The 17,305-nt window shown below is 44.0% G+C and overlaps 2 protein-coding genes across 2 annotated transcripts; one reads left to right on the top strand and one right to left on the bottom strand.

Annotated features, from left to right (window-relative positions):
* Window positions 1–2,134: 2,134 nt before the first annotated feature.
* LOC136545437 (amino acid transporter ANT1-like) lies at window positions 2,135–5,339 on the bottom strand. The gene is made up of 3 exons (XM_066537459.1): window positions 4,948–5,339; window positions 3,237–3,881; window positions 2,135–2,789 (listed from the first exon to the last, which is right to left on the bottom strand). The coding sequence occupies exons 1-3, from the start codon at window positions 5,194–5,196 to the stop codon at window positions 2,397–2,399; spliced, it is 1,287 nt and encodes a 428-aa protein (XP_066393556.1). The 5' UTR covers window positions 5,197–5,339; the 3' UTR covers window positions 2,135–2,396.
* A 1,671-nt stretch (window positions 5,340–7,010) lies between these two features.
* On the top strand, window positions 7,011–7,945 carry LOC136545436 (protein CHLORORESPIRATORY REDUCTION 7, chloroplastic-like). The gene is made up of 2 exons (XM_066537457.1): window positions 7,011–7,369; window positions 7,490–7,945. Exons 1-2 carry the CDS (start codon window positions 7,267–7,269, stop codon window positions 7,873–7,875), a joined length of 489 nt encoding a protein of 162 aa, XP_066393554.1. The 5' UTR covers window positions 7,011–7,266; the 3' UTR covers window positions 7,876–7,945.
* Window positions 7,946–17,305: the final 9,360 nt, after the last annotated feature.

Here is a 17,305-nt window from a genome sequence, read left to right as displayed (position 1 = left end):
CCCTCATATGATTCATATGTGTTAGGTCTTTGAATATGTGACTGATCTTTGCGTTATCAAACACATCTTGCAAATACGCTTCGAAAAGAAACCAAGGTAGGGATACTCATGAACTCACATATGAACATCTCTCGGCCTTTCTATGATACTTCAGTTACTAACAAGGAGGTAGGACCTCAAATAAATCTAAACCCTTAATTTTTAAGAAAATAGAAGTAATTTAATAAGTAAATAATCAGGAAAATATTTCAAGTGGTCTCACAAGTGCCCGCGCACCGTTCATTTAATTAGCTAGATCTAAGAGATATTATCAGATATTTACCTTCTATAAACTAATCGGAAATGCTTCCTACAGTGCGTCCCCTCGGACGCCGGCATCAATTCCTGGGCCAGCGGACGCTCCCGTTGGTGGGCCGTGACACCCAACGGCCCAACACTCGCATCTGCTCGTCCACACGCCCTCAATCATATCCGCTCGTCCAGCCCGCCACGTCTCAGCGCTGTGACCGCGCCGCGACTACCCTCCATGGCTCCACTGCGACCGTGTCGCTTTGGCGTTCTCCACGACGTCTGGGCACTCGCCGGCCATCCCCCCCGCCCTCTGGGCAACAAGGAGATGTTGTGCTTAAAGCGTATGTTGCAAAATTATGTTTCAGATATTTTCAGATGTATGTTGCAAGTGTTTCATATGGTGTTGTAAAAGTAGATCTAGATGGTGCATATGTTGCAATAGCTATACACGTATGTTGCAGGTGTATATGTTCGAAATATTTCAGACGTATGTTGCAAGTGCTTCATCTGAGTGTTGCAAAAGTAGATCTGGATGTTGCATTTGTTGCAATGGCTATGTTGCAAGTGTATGTTCTAAATGTTTCATTTGTTTTTCAGACGTATGTTGCAATTATTACATCTGGGTGTTGTAGAAGTAGATCTGGATGTTGCATATGTTGCAATGGCTATGTTGCAAGTGTATGTTCCAAATGTTTCATCTGTTTTAGATGTATATTGTAATTGTTTCATCTGGTTGTTGCAAAAGTAGATTTGAATGTAGGCATGGAGGAAGCCAAGCCCTTGGTGGTCGTGCTGCTGCCCGAGAAGTGTGGCGGTTGTTGGTCTGCCGTGATGGACGACCATAGGAAGCGGGCGAAGGGGACCTCCGGTGACAACAGCGTGGTCGCCAGCAGGTGCAGGCTGGACTCCCGTGGGGGCGTGAGAGGCGCGGTAGATGCCTTGGTGAGGCCGTGGACACGTAGAAGGCCGACTGCTGCTGCTCCCTGGTGTATGGGCCGATGGCGAAGATGGAGGCCGCGGACACAGGAGCGGCGGGGACATGATGCCACGGGTGACGCAAGCACGGTGGAGATTGGAACTTGCGGGCGCAGCCAAGGGCCGAACGGTAACGGGCACGACGGATCAGGCAGGGATGGGCGCAGGAGCTATGTCCAAATGCTGGCATCCGTTCGGACGTCCGAGCGCTATACTAATAATATGATAAATGCGTGCATCCTTTATATGCTTTCAATATATGCAGAGTCAAGCCTATTTTTTATTTTTAGGAAATAGGCATAATGGCCCCGTTCGCTAGTCTGAAACTTGACTGAAACTGGCTGAAAAACACTGTTCTGGTTGAATTGTTGTGAGAGAAAAACACTGTTCCGGCAGAAAAAAGAAACCGAACAAGCCGAATATAGGGTAAGCAAAACAGGGCCTATATCGTGTAATTAGATCCAACAAACATACACATATACATCGATCCCTATCCCTAAGTGATAAACGTGAATAGTTGGTGGTGCTTTTTTTAAAATTTAGAGGGTGTTTGGGACTCTGCCGCTCTACGCTTTTCAGCTCCGCTCCACATTTTTTTAACCAAACAGTTTCAGCTCTACGCACTCTGTTCGAGAAAAAAAAAAGTGAAGTTATAAGAGCACCTAAAAAGGTGCTCCACAAACTCCAGTTTTTCATGAAGCTGCTCCACGATGGAGTTTGTAGAGCATAATTTGTGGAGCAGTCCCAAACACCACCTTGACATACATCAATTATGATGGATCCCAACATGTAGTCAGCGTAAACGCTTATTTGTTCTTTTTTTCCCTGAATGTGGCATAAGATGTGTAACATGCATACATGATGAAGATGACTCTTAAATTTCAATGTAACATATGTGGATTTGTATAACATGCATACACAGCGTTAACTTCATTTCTGAAAATCACCATGGTTATAGCTTCCATAGTTGACTGCTGCTATATGGTTGGGGTTGAAGCGGATCGGTTCAGTCACGCACTAGTCCAAGCCGTGCTATCTGCTATGGTACTCCAGTCATCTCCATTTTGATTCCTGCCATCCCAAGATATCATGATTCCAGATCTGCACTTTCTGACTGATTGGGCCATCGTTCAATGCGGGGAGAGAGCAATGACAAGACCGTATCCGGCAAAAGCCAGACCAAAGAGAAGGATGGCGTAGTCCAGCACCCACCTCCACAAGGGTATTGACGAGCCTACGATGCTGAGATGGAAAAGAGCGGGCAGCACGAAGGAGAGAAGCGCACACATCGTGCTCCCGACAAATGAGATGAAGGACCCAAAGGCAGGGATGTAGGACGCCACCACTGTCAGGACCGTCACCACAAGAATGCGGCTTGAGTGCAAGCCTATCCACTCAGCGCCACCAACGTTGGTGCAAAGCTTCTGAAAGCATCCGTTGGATCTGAATCTTGTCTCGACGATCTCATGGATTGGGTGCATCATGACCGGGAAAGTGAATGCCAGCGCAATGCATAGGCCAACCTGTCAATTGACTTCAAATTGTTAAGAGAATATCATGATTCAACTATCGATCTATTGTTATCTAATTCCCATATGAAAAAAAATAATCCCATGGATGGGCTGCACTATGACTGCGAATATGATTGCTACTCCAACACATAAGCCAATAATGTGTCATGGGATTTCAGACAGTCCAAAGTAATATAGATCTGTGCATTGTTGTCTGTGTCCAGTGTGACATTACTCACTTCTTTTTTTTTAGAAAAAAAGGATATCTCAAATGCATAATTGGTAACTTATAAGGCTAGATCTTATATCTTCAAATATCGAATTACTATTAGGTTGCATTTTCCAATCACAAAAGGAAAAAAAGGTGCAAAGTGATTGATTCACAAAGGCTTTCTCAAATAATCCACATCATGTTTCAGTAAGCAATGGCAACAAGCAAATTAAGAGAACTGTACTCACCTTAACTGCAGCAGACGACCAATTGTTTGGAAGATTAAGTGTTATGATGTCTTTGGTGGCCTCGCCATAGGCCAAGTACCCACACACTCCAAAACAGACATACACGGTTATAATGGAGGCAACTGCTTGAGAAAGTACCCAGCGGAACTTTCTCCGCTCAGCCATTGACGCTTCTAGTGCAAGGGTCATGCTGAATCCTTCGAAACAGAAGACTGCAACACCAAAGGTGAATGGTACTGCCCAAAGTCCATTAAAAGCACTTCTATTTGAAAAGGGATGGTCAAAGAGCTGAAGATCCTCTTTGATAACAATCGCCATGGCAAGGACATTGCACACATCTGCAAATATACTAAATGGAGAAAGGGAAGACAGTGAACGGATGAAGGAGAGTGCTATCTGCAGAGGCAGGAGGATGGCAAAGATGAAGCCAGCTGGTGACATCAACTGGCTGAACGTGGAATGGAGATTTTGGCCAATGAATATTAGGTACGCTACAGAACCACCAGCCTGCGAAACAAGGACGAGGATTTCTGTCAAGCATCGACCTATAGTCCCGAAGCACCTGTCACCCAAATCCCCATATGTGTAGTGACCATGAGAGCACTCTTCAGTTTCCTCCTCTTCGAGTTTATCCCTGCAGTCCACCTTCAAAATCAAAATGACACCGAGTAAACTAAACAGAAAGCAATTAACGTTATTCTAATTCATAGTTGACAAAGACATGGCATAGCAGTTCCAAATCTTATTTGATTTATGTAAGTTACAATCTAAATACAGCCCATCAAATGTGAAGCAGCATCAACAGATTTCTTACGCTAAATCCAATCAAAATCTTGCACAATCTCAACAGACAATATAAGAAGAACTATTATATTTGGGTATCTTGAAAAGAATTTTTCCTTTCAGTCAGAAAGAAACCAGTGAATTTTGAATTAAAATGGAACCAAGAGCTGGTCAATTGCAAAAATCAAGTTTGGTTCATTGACTAATCTGTTGGCAGAATCTTAGTACATCTGAACACTTTAGGAGAGCCGTGTTTCAATTGGCAGCACTGCGGAATCACATTTTTAGTGGAAGATGAATGAAACGGTAATGAAAGCTAACACTTTGTCCTTTCGAGTTCTTCTCTTGAAAATTAGACATGGGAAACCACAAATGGCTAATCTGTACGGTACAACAGTTGGGAAATTTCTTATTCCCTCTCCCAAAAAAAAAATGTCATCCTAGGTTTGGAGTAAGCTCCAAATAGATTTATTATCGAAATATGTTTCATTATTCATTCATCTAATGATTCTTCTTACGCATAAAAAATTAACGCATTTTTTTATATATTTGACCAAAGTTAAGATTGATTAACTAGAAAGCTATTTTTTTGGGGGGTCGGAGGGTATGCATACACAAGTACTACTACGACAGTCTCGTCAGTGTTCGACTGCTGTCTCGGCCTTTACAAATCTGGAAGATTTTTATTTTTACGAGCCATTCGGATGATCGGATCTGGAAGACTGGAAGGGACCAGCACAGCAGCACCTGCAGGCTGTAGCACAAAGTTGGCGAAGAGCAAGCCAGGCCCAGCAAAACAGCACACAGCAGAACAACGGTGGGGGAGGGGACAGAGCGCGCGACTGATGTGCACTGAGCTCGCCTACTCGGGAGCAGCAGGCAGTGTGAGGATTAGGAGGGAGGAACGGGGGCGGGCGAGCGTACTGACGAGTAGCAACATGCAGTAGAGCGTGGCGGAGCCGGCGGCGGCGACGCCGAGGGAGCCCGCGACCCACCCGGCGGCGCGGAAGGCGTACGGGAGGCCGAGCACGCCGGTGCCCACGATGGAGACCACCACGTTCCCCAGCGTCTGCGCCGACGTGGCCCCTCCGCCCGCGCCTCCTGAGCTCCCTTCCCCCGCCTGCGCCGGCAGCAGCGGCGCCGCCGAGCCGCCCGCAGCCGCCTTGGCCCCCGCCATCCCCAGCGCCGGCGGCGGTGGGACACGGGCACGGGTGGTGGTGGGCGAGGCGAGCTTCAAGTAGCGTAGCGAGATTGGATTGGATTTGGGTTCCAGCCTGCTCCCCGCCTGGCGGCTGGGCTGGCTGACGAGGAGCGAGGGAGTAGTAGTACTCTCTCGGAGTCTCGTGGGGTGCCGTGGTGGGTTCAAAGTAAAACACACATCCAGCAAGCAGTTGCGGTGAATGACCGCCGCCGCCGGGGACATTTATCATTTTAGTAGCAGTATATAATGTACTCACGGTAAAAAAAAAACATAATTCTAACTTTTACTTTACTACTGTCTCCATCCTAAAAAGATACAACTATGGATGGCGCGTCACAAAATTAATTCATATTTGATCCAGTTTTTAGTGAATAATATTCACAGTTATGTCTTTAAACTAATTTATTATTTTATTAAAATATATTTCGTAATTAATCTGATAGTATTTATTTATTATCATAAATATGAATATTTTGTTATTTATAATTGATCAAACTTAAGGACTAAAATGTGACCCTGTGCTAGGACGGAGGTAGTACTTTAGGATCATATTTAATCCCTCGTATTCACCTCACAATACTCACACCGCATTAAATATTCCCAGTGATAATGGAAATAGTGGAATACGTACATACTGACGGAGTTTGGATATCGTTGGTTGGATATGGAACTTTTCCCCAGATACAAATACAAATTCAAATGTTTTTATATATTCTAGAATACAAATATAAGATAAAAAGTTTGAATTCAAATTTGTATTTAGATACAGACTCGATTTGGTTAATATGAAAGATCTATCATTTTAACAATAGTTTTGGCAGAATGATGTCATTATACAATAGAGATCAAAATAAAAGTATATAGTAATGTTGCACATTGAAGATAATGTATTCATCAAACAAATATTTTGATCGACAAAAATATAAAAATAAAAGAATCTATAAATAAGTAATTATTTAAATCATGAATCATATATAAAATATTTATAAGAAGATAAATAACATATAAAATAAATATAATTTACAACAATAAATTGTACTAATATTCAAAGTAAACTAAAACAATACTAAATTAAACTTAATATTTAATATATGTATATAAATTTTATATAAGTAGTTATTAATCATTTGTCATAGAGATAACTTTTAAATAATTTCAATAGATACATTATTAATATATCTATATCATTAGTCATTAAAAAATAACTTACAAATTCCTCATGGTTATGGTTATGGACAACAGTCTTTCATGATTTTGTTTCAAATACTGATATGGATCCAGAAAAGAAAAGTTACGAAAGAATATTTGAATATGTCCATTTTATTATTCATGTGTGTATATATATATATATATATATATATATATATATATATATATATATATATATATATTTGTAACTTTCTCAAAATCTATAATAGACTCCATCATTACGTTTCTATCGTTGAAATGATCGAAAAACATAGAACGTTGAATTTGGAGTCCATATGAAGAAATTATGGATTTGAGAAGTTTTAATCTGAATCCATGCATAAACCAACCTAGGTCAGTTTTTGCTGTCTGGATTGGACTGGAGTCAAATCTCAACCCCATGAGATAAGACCATCCACCTCTATATAGGATAGGATCACGATCAATTGGGCTATCCAACACAATCGAACTGCTACAAAGAAGCCCAATAGCGAATGACAGTCCAGCCCAATATCACCGTTAGAAAGAGAAGCCTATCCCAGTTCCCACCGATCGCTCTGGTCGTTCATTTTCCCTATATCCACATTGACCCGTGCGGTGCCTCTTCCTCCTCCACTCCGACGGGCGCCGGAGCGTCGCGGCACATCCTCCTCCTCCTCCGCCCTCTACATCGAGTGCTGGAGGCGCAAGCATCTCCCCGTTCCCAATTCCCATCCGCTTGGCCGGCAACCACCGCTCCTCCACGCACTCCAACGGCCGGCAGCAGTGCCTCCTCCACTCTACTCTGACGGCAGCAGCGCTGGTGCCTCCTCCTCAACAAGGACGGTCGTCAGCTCCGGTGCAGGCATCTCCACTCGAATGGCCGGCTGCGGGCTGCAACACGCCAACGCTGGCATCCCCACTCGGAGTCTCGGATGGGCAGCTGCGGCGGCGCCTCTGACACTCCACTCCCAAGGCACCGGTGCTTTGCTTACTGACTACTAATCCTTTTCGACTTCAAGATTTCTCGATTTCTCCTTGGTGCTCAAGTGCACCAGTGCACGTCATCTGCACCTGACTTGTCTCCTCAACTCAAATGCAGGCAGATGGGGGTCACTGCTGCTGCCTCTGCCCCGCCGCCGGCGCTCGCAGAAGAAGGCGGCGTCCTTGGGTGGCGCCGGTGCCGCGAGCTTTTGCACGGCCTCATTGGTTCGTTGTGCAGCGCGGAGGAGGCGAGCGGACATCCAGTCGGACACGTACGTGCTGATGGAGCCCGGCATGGACGAGGAGTTCGTGTCCAGGGAGGAGCTGGAGGAAAGGCTCAAGGCCTGGCTGAAGAAGTGGCCTGCGGACGCCGCCCTGCCCCCGGACCTCGCCAAGTTCGACACGGTCGACGCCGCCGTCTCGTACCTCGTTAGGTCCGTGTGCGTGCTCGACATCGACGGAGAGGTTGGATCCCTGCAGTGGTACCAGGTCCAGCTGGACTAGCTGTGCAAAGTACTGTGTTACATACGTGCATGTCTAAATTATTGTTATTTTCTTTGTTAAGTCGTTCTTATTTTTCTAGGTACTTTTTACTTTTGCGAGGTATCTATTATATATATAGATACATATTAAAAATTATATAGAAAAGTTAAAATGATTTATAATTTGCAATTTGAGACGGAGAAAATCAATCATGGATTGGAAGCCACGAGGAGTTTGTTGGCAGCCAAGAATTGAAAAAATTGCTTACCATATGATTTTCTGAGACCAATAATGGGCTACAACAAGCTAATGAATTGATAACACCGGTGAGAGTGAGACTAAACCATTTTTTTCTCGATCGAGACTAAACCATTTATTAACCAGGTTCCAAAAAAAAATATTGTTCTAAATTTAAAATAAGTCAAATTTTCTAAAATTTGACTAGGTTTATATAAAATATAATCAACATTTGTATCTCTAATAGGGTTATAAAAAATATTATGTGACTCATCTAGTGATACTTATTATACATTCTAAATATTAGTATATTTTACATATATTTAGTTAAATCTAAGACTCATTGACTTATGAAAAAGCAATAATATTATTTTTTTATATTGAGTGAGTAATTTGCTTAGCATCTCCAATAGTTTAAAAAAACAATCGGTAAATCAATAACTTTTCAACTGGTTAAGAAAGTTGTGAGCATTTTTGTTGGGTTCTTCTAGCTGTTTTCAAAATCTCGCTCCAATAACATAGAGGAAATTTTGCATCAAAAATCTTACACTATTTCAAAATCACCTTAACTACTTTGATATTTTCTTTCTCTCTTATACAGTTGCTTCGGGAACCATGTCCTACTCTTTATTCTTCTCAGTGTCCTTACACCTCTAGATTGGCCAATCGATAAGCGTCTATATATTTCAACGCGATAAACTTAAAGAATAATTGGTGGATGGATGCGTATCAATATTCTTAGAGTTGTATTATTGCTACTATCTGCATGCATGAAAGGTCCTAATATGGCTAGAGGGGGGTGAATGGCCTATTTAAAAATCTACAAGATCACTAGAGCAATTTGATTAGTATGACAAATAGCGAAATACAAACTTGTTCTAGCTCTACAAGGGTTGCAAGCCACCTATCCAATAATTCTAGTTGCTATGATCACTAGGCACACAAGAGGTTATGTTGCTACTCACTAAGAGCTCTCAAACTTGCTACACTAAAGAGCTCCACTAGATGAACTTAAGCTACAAAGCAAGTTCTCAATTCTAGCTACACTAAAGAGCTTGCTACACCTAGTTTGCGGGAATGTAAATGAGTGAGTAGGGTGATTATACCGCCGCGTAGAGGAGCGAACCAATCACACGATGAATACCAATTCAATCACCGGGAGAATACCAAAGGGCAAGAGACAATCAATTTTTCTCCTGAGGTTCACGTGCTTGTCAGCACGCTAGTCCCCGTTGTGTCGACCAACACTTGGTGGTTCGGCGGCTAAGAGGTGTTGCACGAACCTTGTCCATACAATTGGACACCGCAGGAACCTGCCCACACATGAGGTAAGTCAATGACATGAGCAATCCACTAGAGTTACCATTTGACTCTTCACCGGGGAAGGTACAAGACCCCTCACAATCACCGGAGCCGGCCACAAACAATCCCCAATACGTGCCGAAGCTCCTCCGCTGTTCCAAGCCGTCTAGGTGGCAGCAACCACCAAGACTAACAAGAAGACCCGTAGCCAACACGATCCCAAGTGCCACTAGATGCTCAACCACAATGCAAATGCACTTGGATCACTCCCAATCTCACTTTGGATGATCAAATCACAAGCTAGATGAGTGGGAGGTGTGGGAGTATGCTCACAAGGTGTACCAACAAGTTAGATAGCCAAGAGAGTGAGCAAGAGCTAGCCACCACGCTTCTATAGAGGCCCAACAACTCAACTAGCCATTATACCCTTCACTGGGATGTTTGTGAACTGACCGGATGCGTCTAATATGGCGACCGAACGTGTCCGGTCGCTACGTTCGGTCACTGCTGGAATGCCACATGTCCCATTCAAACGTATATAGCCATTGGCACTCAACGGCTCTCTCTGCGTGTATGTCAGTGAACGATCAGAGGCACCACATGGAAAATGAACGGACGCACGCTGGCCAGCTTTAGGTCAACTCTAGAGAGCTCCTAGAGCCGCCCTAGAGCGACCGGACGCGTCCGGTATGGCCAACCAGACGCACCCCTACGTTAGGTGCTCACTGCCGCATGTTTTGCCTCCTCTGACCGGACACGACGCTTAGCGTCAGGTCAACATTTCACTCAGAGTCCGGTCAAGATGAAAATCTACACCGAGAGGTCCAGGGCATGACCTGACGCGTTAGATCCAACGCGAACGGACGCAGCCCAGCGGTCGGCCATCCCTACCTTAGCTTCTCACGCCGGGGTCAAATACCGAATGTGTCTGGTCCCGATTTCGAACGTGTCCGGTCTCTTCAGAAAAACCACAGCCGAGTCAAATACCGGACGCGTCCAGTCCCTGTGTTGAACGCGTCCGGTCTCCCCGAGACCAGCACTTCCAACATGTTTCTCAACACACTTATTTCTATGTGCCAACACCAAAGTGTCTCACCACTTGTGCACGTGTGTTAGCATTTTTCACAAGCATTTTCAAGGGTTAATTGTTAGCACACTAGGTCCTAATGCATTTGCATGGAATTCAATCACCTAGTGGCACTTGACAACCGTATTAACCATGAGAATTCCCCTCTTAATAGTATGACTATTGATCCTAAATCACTCACACCCTCTATGGTGTCTTGAGTGCAAACCACAAATGGCTCCTATCAAAATACCTTTGCCTTGAGCCCATTTTTATTTTTCTCTTTCTTCTTTTCCAAATGTGAAGCACTTGATCATCTCTTTTGTGGCTATCACCTTCACCATGACCATCATCTAGCTTCACCACTTGGATTGGACTACCTCATCTAATTCACACACTTAGATCAAAGGTTAGTCCTAGGTTTCATCAGTTATCCAAAACCAAACTAGGGCTTTCAATGTATACATATGACTTTGTGAGAATGCTCAATGTTGGAATATTTTACCTTTTTACAACTCTCACAAATGGCGTGCTTTTCAAAAACCATCCTCAATTTTGACTTTTTTGCCACTGGAGCGATGGTTCATTATTCATTTTATTAAGCATAGCTTAAAATGTAGAGAAAAAAGGAAATAAAATAAGAAAGTAAGCAAAGTGGAGGTGAACAGCACGTATAGATGTCAAAACAGGTTGGGCTTAATGGGCAGCACGAGGCTCGATCCTATTAGTATAGGTACGATCCTTTAAGGGCATGGAACTATATTGTAAATAGGCCAGCGTCGGCCCAGTCCATGCATAGGGCCATGTTTGGGTAACTCCTTTGGTTCATAGTGTCAATACGAGCAATGAGCATGACCTATTTTACTTGTCGGGTTGTTAAGAGCCCATCTAGGAAAACCCTAGTTACTGAACCAGACTACTGCTCCTCCTCTCCTTGATCATGTGTCGTTCGATTCCTTCCCTCTCAACCTCTTTTAGGCCGCATGTTGGTATTTTTAAGTGCAAATAGAATATGAAAGATTCTGCAAGCGCACAGAATACCATTGTAGCATTTTACCGGGAGTATTCTAGGTATCATTATTTATATTTTACCACATGGAAACAATGGAATAAAGATTTATTGGGTAACGAAGGAGTATCTGTTAACATACCAACATAGCTAGAGCAGGGGATGAATGTAATGATAGGAGTAATGCTTAATGACACTTAGGGGATAAATCTATAAGATAATGTAAACTAGTCAACTCGGGAGAACAACGACTGAGGTAGATTCCTATGATATTCTTATTGCAGGATCAAAGTATATATATACCAGACTATAGCTAAGACTAACTCTATCCTTGTGCACTTTGGGACGCCACTTAGACGGTAGAGTACCCACAATAGATAACTCTATCGACGCGACTACGGTCCTATAATTTAAGAACCTAGTCAATTCGAAGTAGGCTACAAAGGATAGACGGGGCTGTCACCTCCCACTGCTACCACCCAACCAGAGAACAGGGTGTACTCACAGGCAGAGCATCGTATAAGCAACATGCTTACACGAAGATCGGCTACTTAGCCCAATCGATAAACTAGCAGGCTAGGCGCTCTATGAACCCGCACACAAAAGTATGATAACCTCAACTAAGCAAGATACATATTAAAAGTAAGCATAGCATGTAGATAGGAATATGATGAATTTATAATAAGTCTTATAAGATGTGGAAGTGAAGATACAAGGCTTTGCCGAGCCTCCAAGGCTAGATCCAGAACTCTAAGAATACGATTACGCCTCGCAAGCTAGCGAGCTAGCTCTAATGACTAACGTACTAGTCTACGTATCCACGTCATCAAGAAAGGCTTCGTTTTCGGAAAATGTTTTAGTTCTACAATCCCAAGGTATTTTGGCATTTTATTGATTAAATATATATTTTTGAACTAGGGCTCATTTAGCTACCCTAGCAAACTAATTATTATGGAGCTACAAAAATTACAGTGAGCACCTACTAATGTTAGGAATTTTCTATAAAAATTCTAGAGCTGACACTACTACCAATTTCTCACAATAATTCCTACAAGTTGATGTTTTAACAATATTAAGTGCTTCCAATTAATTAGATTACTCTTGAAATTTCCATGAAACTATGTGAACAAAATACACTAACAGGTAGATCATGATTTTAGGAACTAAACAAAATTGGTCTCACAATTTTTGGTCAACTACACACATTTTTATTGAATTTACAAGTTTGGTTTTAGAAACTAATTTAGGAAATGCTTTAGAAAAGAAAAGAGCCGGTGGCGACTTAATTGACCCAGCAGCCCAGTGCGGGGGCGGCCACGAGCATGTCACGATGGCCTAGCGCGGCCCAAGATTGGAAGGCCCGCGCGCGTGCTTGTGTTTTGCAAAAGAACCCCTGGACTAACCGGTTATTACACGACGCCTCTGATCACTATTGCATGAGAGACGTGTTTTACATTAAGGACCTTGGAACATGCTACCTTCACAATGGGGCGGTCCCCGGTGTACCCACGTGCGACGACGCGACACACCGGCGGAAACGGCGGTTACACCGGGCGAGCTAGACCCGCTGCGACAGGAATAAAGGGCCGACCACCATCTACGGCTAAACCCACAAGCATGGATGGCGGTTGGGAACTCAGTGACATACTACCAGGAGCGGCAACGGCGAGTGGCTAGCCGCTATGGTGGCGTGCCTGTTCCGATGAACCTACGCACTCTTGGAAAGGTAGAGGTGGCAGAGAAGCATCAGTAGCTCACTGTGGTTCATGCTCCAATGACGGTTGAAATAGGGGAGCGCTGGGGTGGTCTGGCCACATGCGACCGAGCAGGCGGTGGCTCTCTGAGCGTGACATTGTTGTGTCACTTCACCCACGACGAGAAACCAAGCCAACCTATCACAAGCACCAGCTAGAGTGGATCAACACGAGTCCAGAAACGCCACCAATTGGGTTCTTTCCCCACGGATTGGGACTTACCCCCAATCCACTGGCTGTGGCGGCGCCCATGGCCGGCATCGAGCAAAATGCTAAATTGGTAGTCGGTAGCGCTCGACCGGGCATAGGGAAGATGGGACACCAAGTTGTCTTCTTATGCTACCTACTGGTATGAGGAATCGAACTATGAAGCCCTGAGCTAGGTGAAATGGAGGGCAAAAAGGCGGAGCTCTAGCCATGGTCATGCCGTGGAGAGTGCACCGGAGCATGGGCGAGCGGATTAAGACAGGGCGGCTCTATTCGATGGTGGTAGCTCGAACACGTGTGCACAGGTGATGGTTCATGGGCTTGGCACGATGCGCTTGAATGGAGCGGCAAGACCTGAGTGGGGCTTACCGACGTCGGCTAGCGGGTGAGGTAGGGAAACATCTCATCACCACAGTGACCGGGGTCATCGACCGTGGAGCGGCGGCAGCGGCACACGTCCAAAGACTCAACGTGGTAGGTAGGATGAAAGGTGGGATGAGCACCACAACGACAAGGCAGTGACAGTCGCAGCTCTGCCATGGCCTCACGCACAGCTCTATGGCTGGCGTTGGTGTGCACGCACCGTGGCCGGGTGACCAGACCACTGCCAGCCGGGTCAGGCCATGGAAGACCTAGGCACAACGTGGCACGGGCCTAGCACATGCATGGGCCGGCGACCGTGGCTTGGTCATGACATGACCCTGACGCCACCACGTTGTGCCCACGGTGACCGCGAACCCAGTCCGAACGGCTACCCTAGGTGATGTGCACACATTTCAAAGCGTAGCAAAAGTCACTAACGATCATAGTTGAGGTTCAACTAACTCCCCTATCGTAAAGTCCATATTGCCAATGATGTAGCAACGCCATCGCCATGACTAGAGGACCACTAGGGAAGGAGGTAGATGGATGCCAATGTGAGCTCGTCGCTCTGAATATCAGTTCACGAACAGAGCGCCAACAACTCGACTTTGACATGTTTTAACGAGGTTCGAGCAATTTTTGCGAGGGTATCATGACACCCAACACCACTACCACCTAAGCCATGCTCAAGTACTCACTTAGAGGCAACCAACAGTACAAGAACATGCAGTTAGTGTTTAAACAATTTGGTTAGAATTTGAGTGTCAAAACGGCATGGTCTATTATCATTTCCAGACTTAGAAGAGGGCAAGGTTCGGTTAGAACTAACAACCATTAGCACTTTTGTTGCAATTTTTTAATATGTCTAAACCTTATTAATTTCAACCAATGAATATTTCACTCAATAGCCCATACTATATACTAACCCATTGGAGCAAAACATTTAAGCACCTTTTAACTATTTTGCTCAATATAACTCACCAAAAATGACGTTCGTAACCTAAGTTCAATTTCTTGTTGATTCAACGGAAAGTTCTAGTTTAAATTCTAGATTTGATTTTTGAGCTCTCAAGAACACTAGTTAACAACATTTGTTTTCAAAAATTAAAGTTGCATTTTCAACTACACCACTTGCTCATCATCTTTACTTAAGTACTACACACAAGTTATATTTTATTTTGTTTATATAAATTGTTTTTCGTTGACCTTAACCTAGGTGCTAAGCAAGCTCGTAACACCAGAGGTGTTACAAAGGTATAATGGGAATGAGGACAATACATTCGATGGTGGAGCCTCCAATTATAAAAGGATGCGGTGACCAACTCAAAGGTGTTTAAATTCTTTGATATTTTGAATTTGAGTTTAGGAAAAGCCGTACTATAAAGGAGGATATAATGCACAAGCTTTAATGTGCAACCAAGTGCTCATTTACCCACCAAATATCCTTAAAGCCTTAGCCAAGACAACAAGCTTTACAATCCTATCTTTTGTGCTGACTGGCAGGTGAGGCACTGTCGCGCTGATGTGAGGCACTGCCACAGTTCAGCCACAGCACTACCGCGACTTAACTGACCGTTGGGAGCAGGGGGTATTTATACCATCTCTTCTCTGCCACAATGGTCACCAGTTCATATCGACCATTTCCTTCCCAGGTGCGACCAGAGCAGCTCTCTCTTTCACTCACCATTGGAGCCCCTCAAGTTTCTCTCCTTGATTCCCTTCCAAATCCAAGAGAGTTTGAGCCTCCAAACTGCATTAGAGAGCAGCCCCAACTGTTCTTCATCTCCTAGAGCACTTGGTTCACGTTCAAGCCAATGGATTGTGTTTGTTACTCTTGGAGCTTGCTCCTAGCTAGCTAGAGCATTGCCTGTGGAGCTTGCCAACTTGTGTGGTAGCCCCGAGAGGTTTGTAATCACCCCAAACAGCTAGTGAAATCACCCCTCGTCTCAAGAGTTCATTCTCTTGACTTGAGAACGAGGAAAGGGTTGAAAGAGACCCAAAGCCTTTGTGGCAACCTCAACAATGTGGACATAGGCAAGCCTTAGTGGCGAGCTAAACCACGAGATAAATCGGTGTCTCACTTATGTTCTTATGATTTGCATTGCTTTACTTGTGTTTGTGGTGATTCTAGCGTTTGGTCCCGATCTACTTGTGCTTAAGCTTCCGCTGTGATTCAAGTGGTGGAATAGGTTCAACAGTACCCTAGGAAGCTCAGTAATTTACCTGATCCAATATTCCTTGGGTAGTTTTTGAATTATAGTTTGAGCTTGTCTACAGGCGCAGCAGTGCTGCATTTTCAGTGCTGCAGTGCGTTAGTGCCGCACCTTGGGAGCAGCAGTGTCACGTCTATACTAACTGCAAGTTTGAGTTTTGTTTTAAATAGGCCTATTCACCCCCTCTGTAGGCAACATCAAGGTCCTTTCAATTGGTATCAGAGCTAGGCTCTTAATTTCGAGCTTAACCGCCTTGAGAGACGATGTCGACAAGTGAGGAGGTATCTCTAAAACTTCTACTTTTAGATGGTTCAAATTATGCATCTTGGTCTACTAGTGTTCTTGATGTTTTTAGGGCCATGGGTCCTCGTATTGAGCGGATTGTAAATGTGAGCATTTCACCTCCTAGTGATGATTTGGCCATCTTATCTAAAGAGTAAATGAAATGCTTACAACACAATGCTCAAGCTACTAATGTATTATTTAGTGCTTTGAGTGAAGATGTTTTTGATGGCGTCATATTTGGAGATGATGAACCACTTGATGATGCTCATATCATTTGGACCACACTCAAAGAAAAATATGACAAGTCCAAATATGATGAGAAGACACTCTTATTAGAGGAACCACTTGAGGAGTGCTCAACTTCACCGACAAATGAAGAGCCTCAAGTGATTCTCCCAAAAGGCCTAAGTGATCATGCCACATCCACTTCCTCGCCAACATATGACTTAACGGAAGGCAATAAAATAGTTGCTGAGAATAATGTTTTTACATGTGGTACTTCTACTTCCTCTTGTTATTGTGAGACTAACATTTTGAAGGAAGAAGAAGATTGTGATCAGTGAAGGCCAAATGATGAATCCACCTCACCAAGAAGCTCAACTCTCTGTGCCACTCCACATGTGGGTCTCATGGCAAAGAAAGAGAAGAATGTGGCAAGTGAGAGTGAGAGTGAAGATGAAAGTGGTGATGATGATGAGTTCAATCAACACTTGGCACGTCTAAGCAAGAAAGACAAGTTGATGGTGCTCAAGCTCATAGAGAAAATTCAAAAGCAAGAAGAAACACTTCACGACCAAGAAGAGTTTCTCATCAACAAGATAAAATGCTTGGAGAAGTTGAACAAAAAGCATGAAAAGCTTAAGTGCTCTCATGCTAGTTTGGTTGAAAGGTATGAAAACTTGTCAATTGAGCAAACTCGTACTATTAACTCTCTATCTTGTGTTGCTCAATTAGAATATGAGAATTATGTGCTCAAGGACAAGATGGAAAGGCTCACTAGCAAGAATGAGATCTT

The sequence above is a fragment of the Miscanthus floridulus genome, chromosome 3 (genome assembly GCF_019320115.1).
Source record: "Miscanthus floridulus cultivar M001 chromosome 3, ASM1932011v1, whole genome shotgun sequence".
Taxonomy (NCBI): Eukaryota; Viridiplantae; Streptophyta; class Magnoliopsida; order Poales; family Poaceae; genus Miscanthus; species Miscanthus floridulus.
The sequence above is the reverse complement of the archived record's forward strand: the minus strand, read 5'-3'. Positions and strand labels throughout refer to the sequence as shown.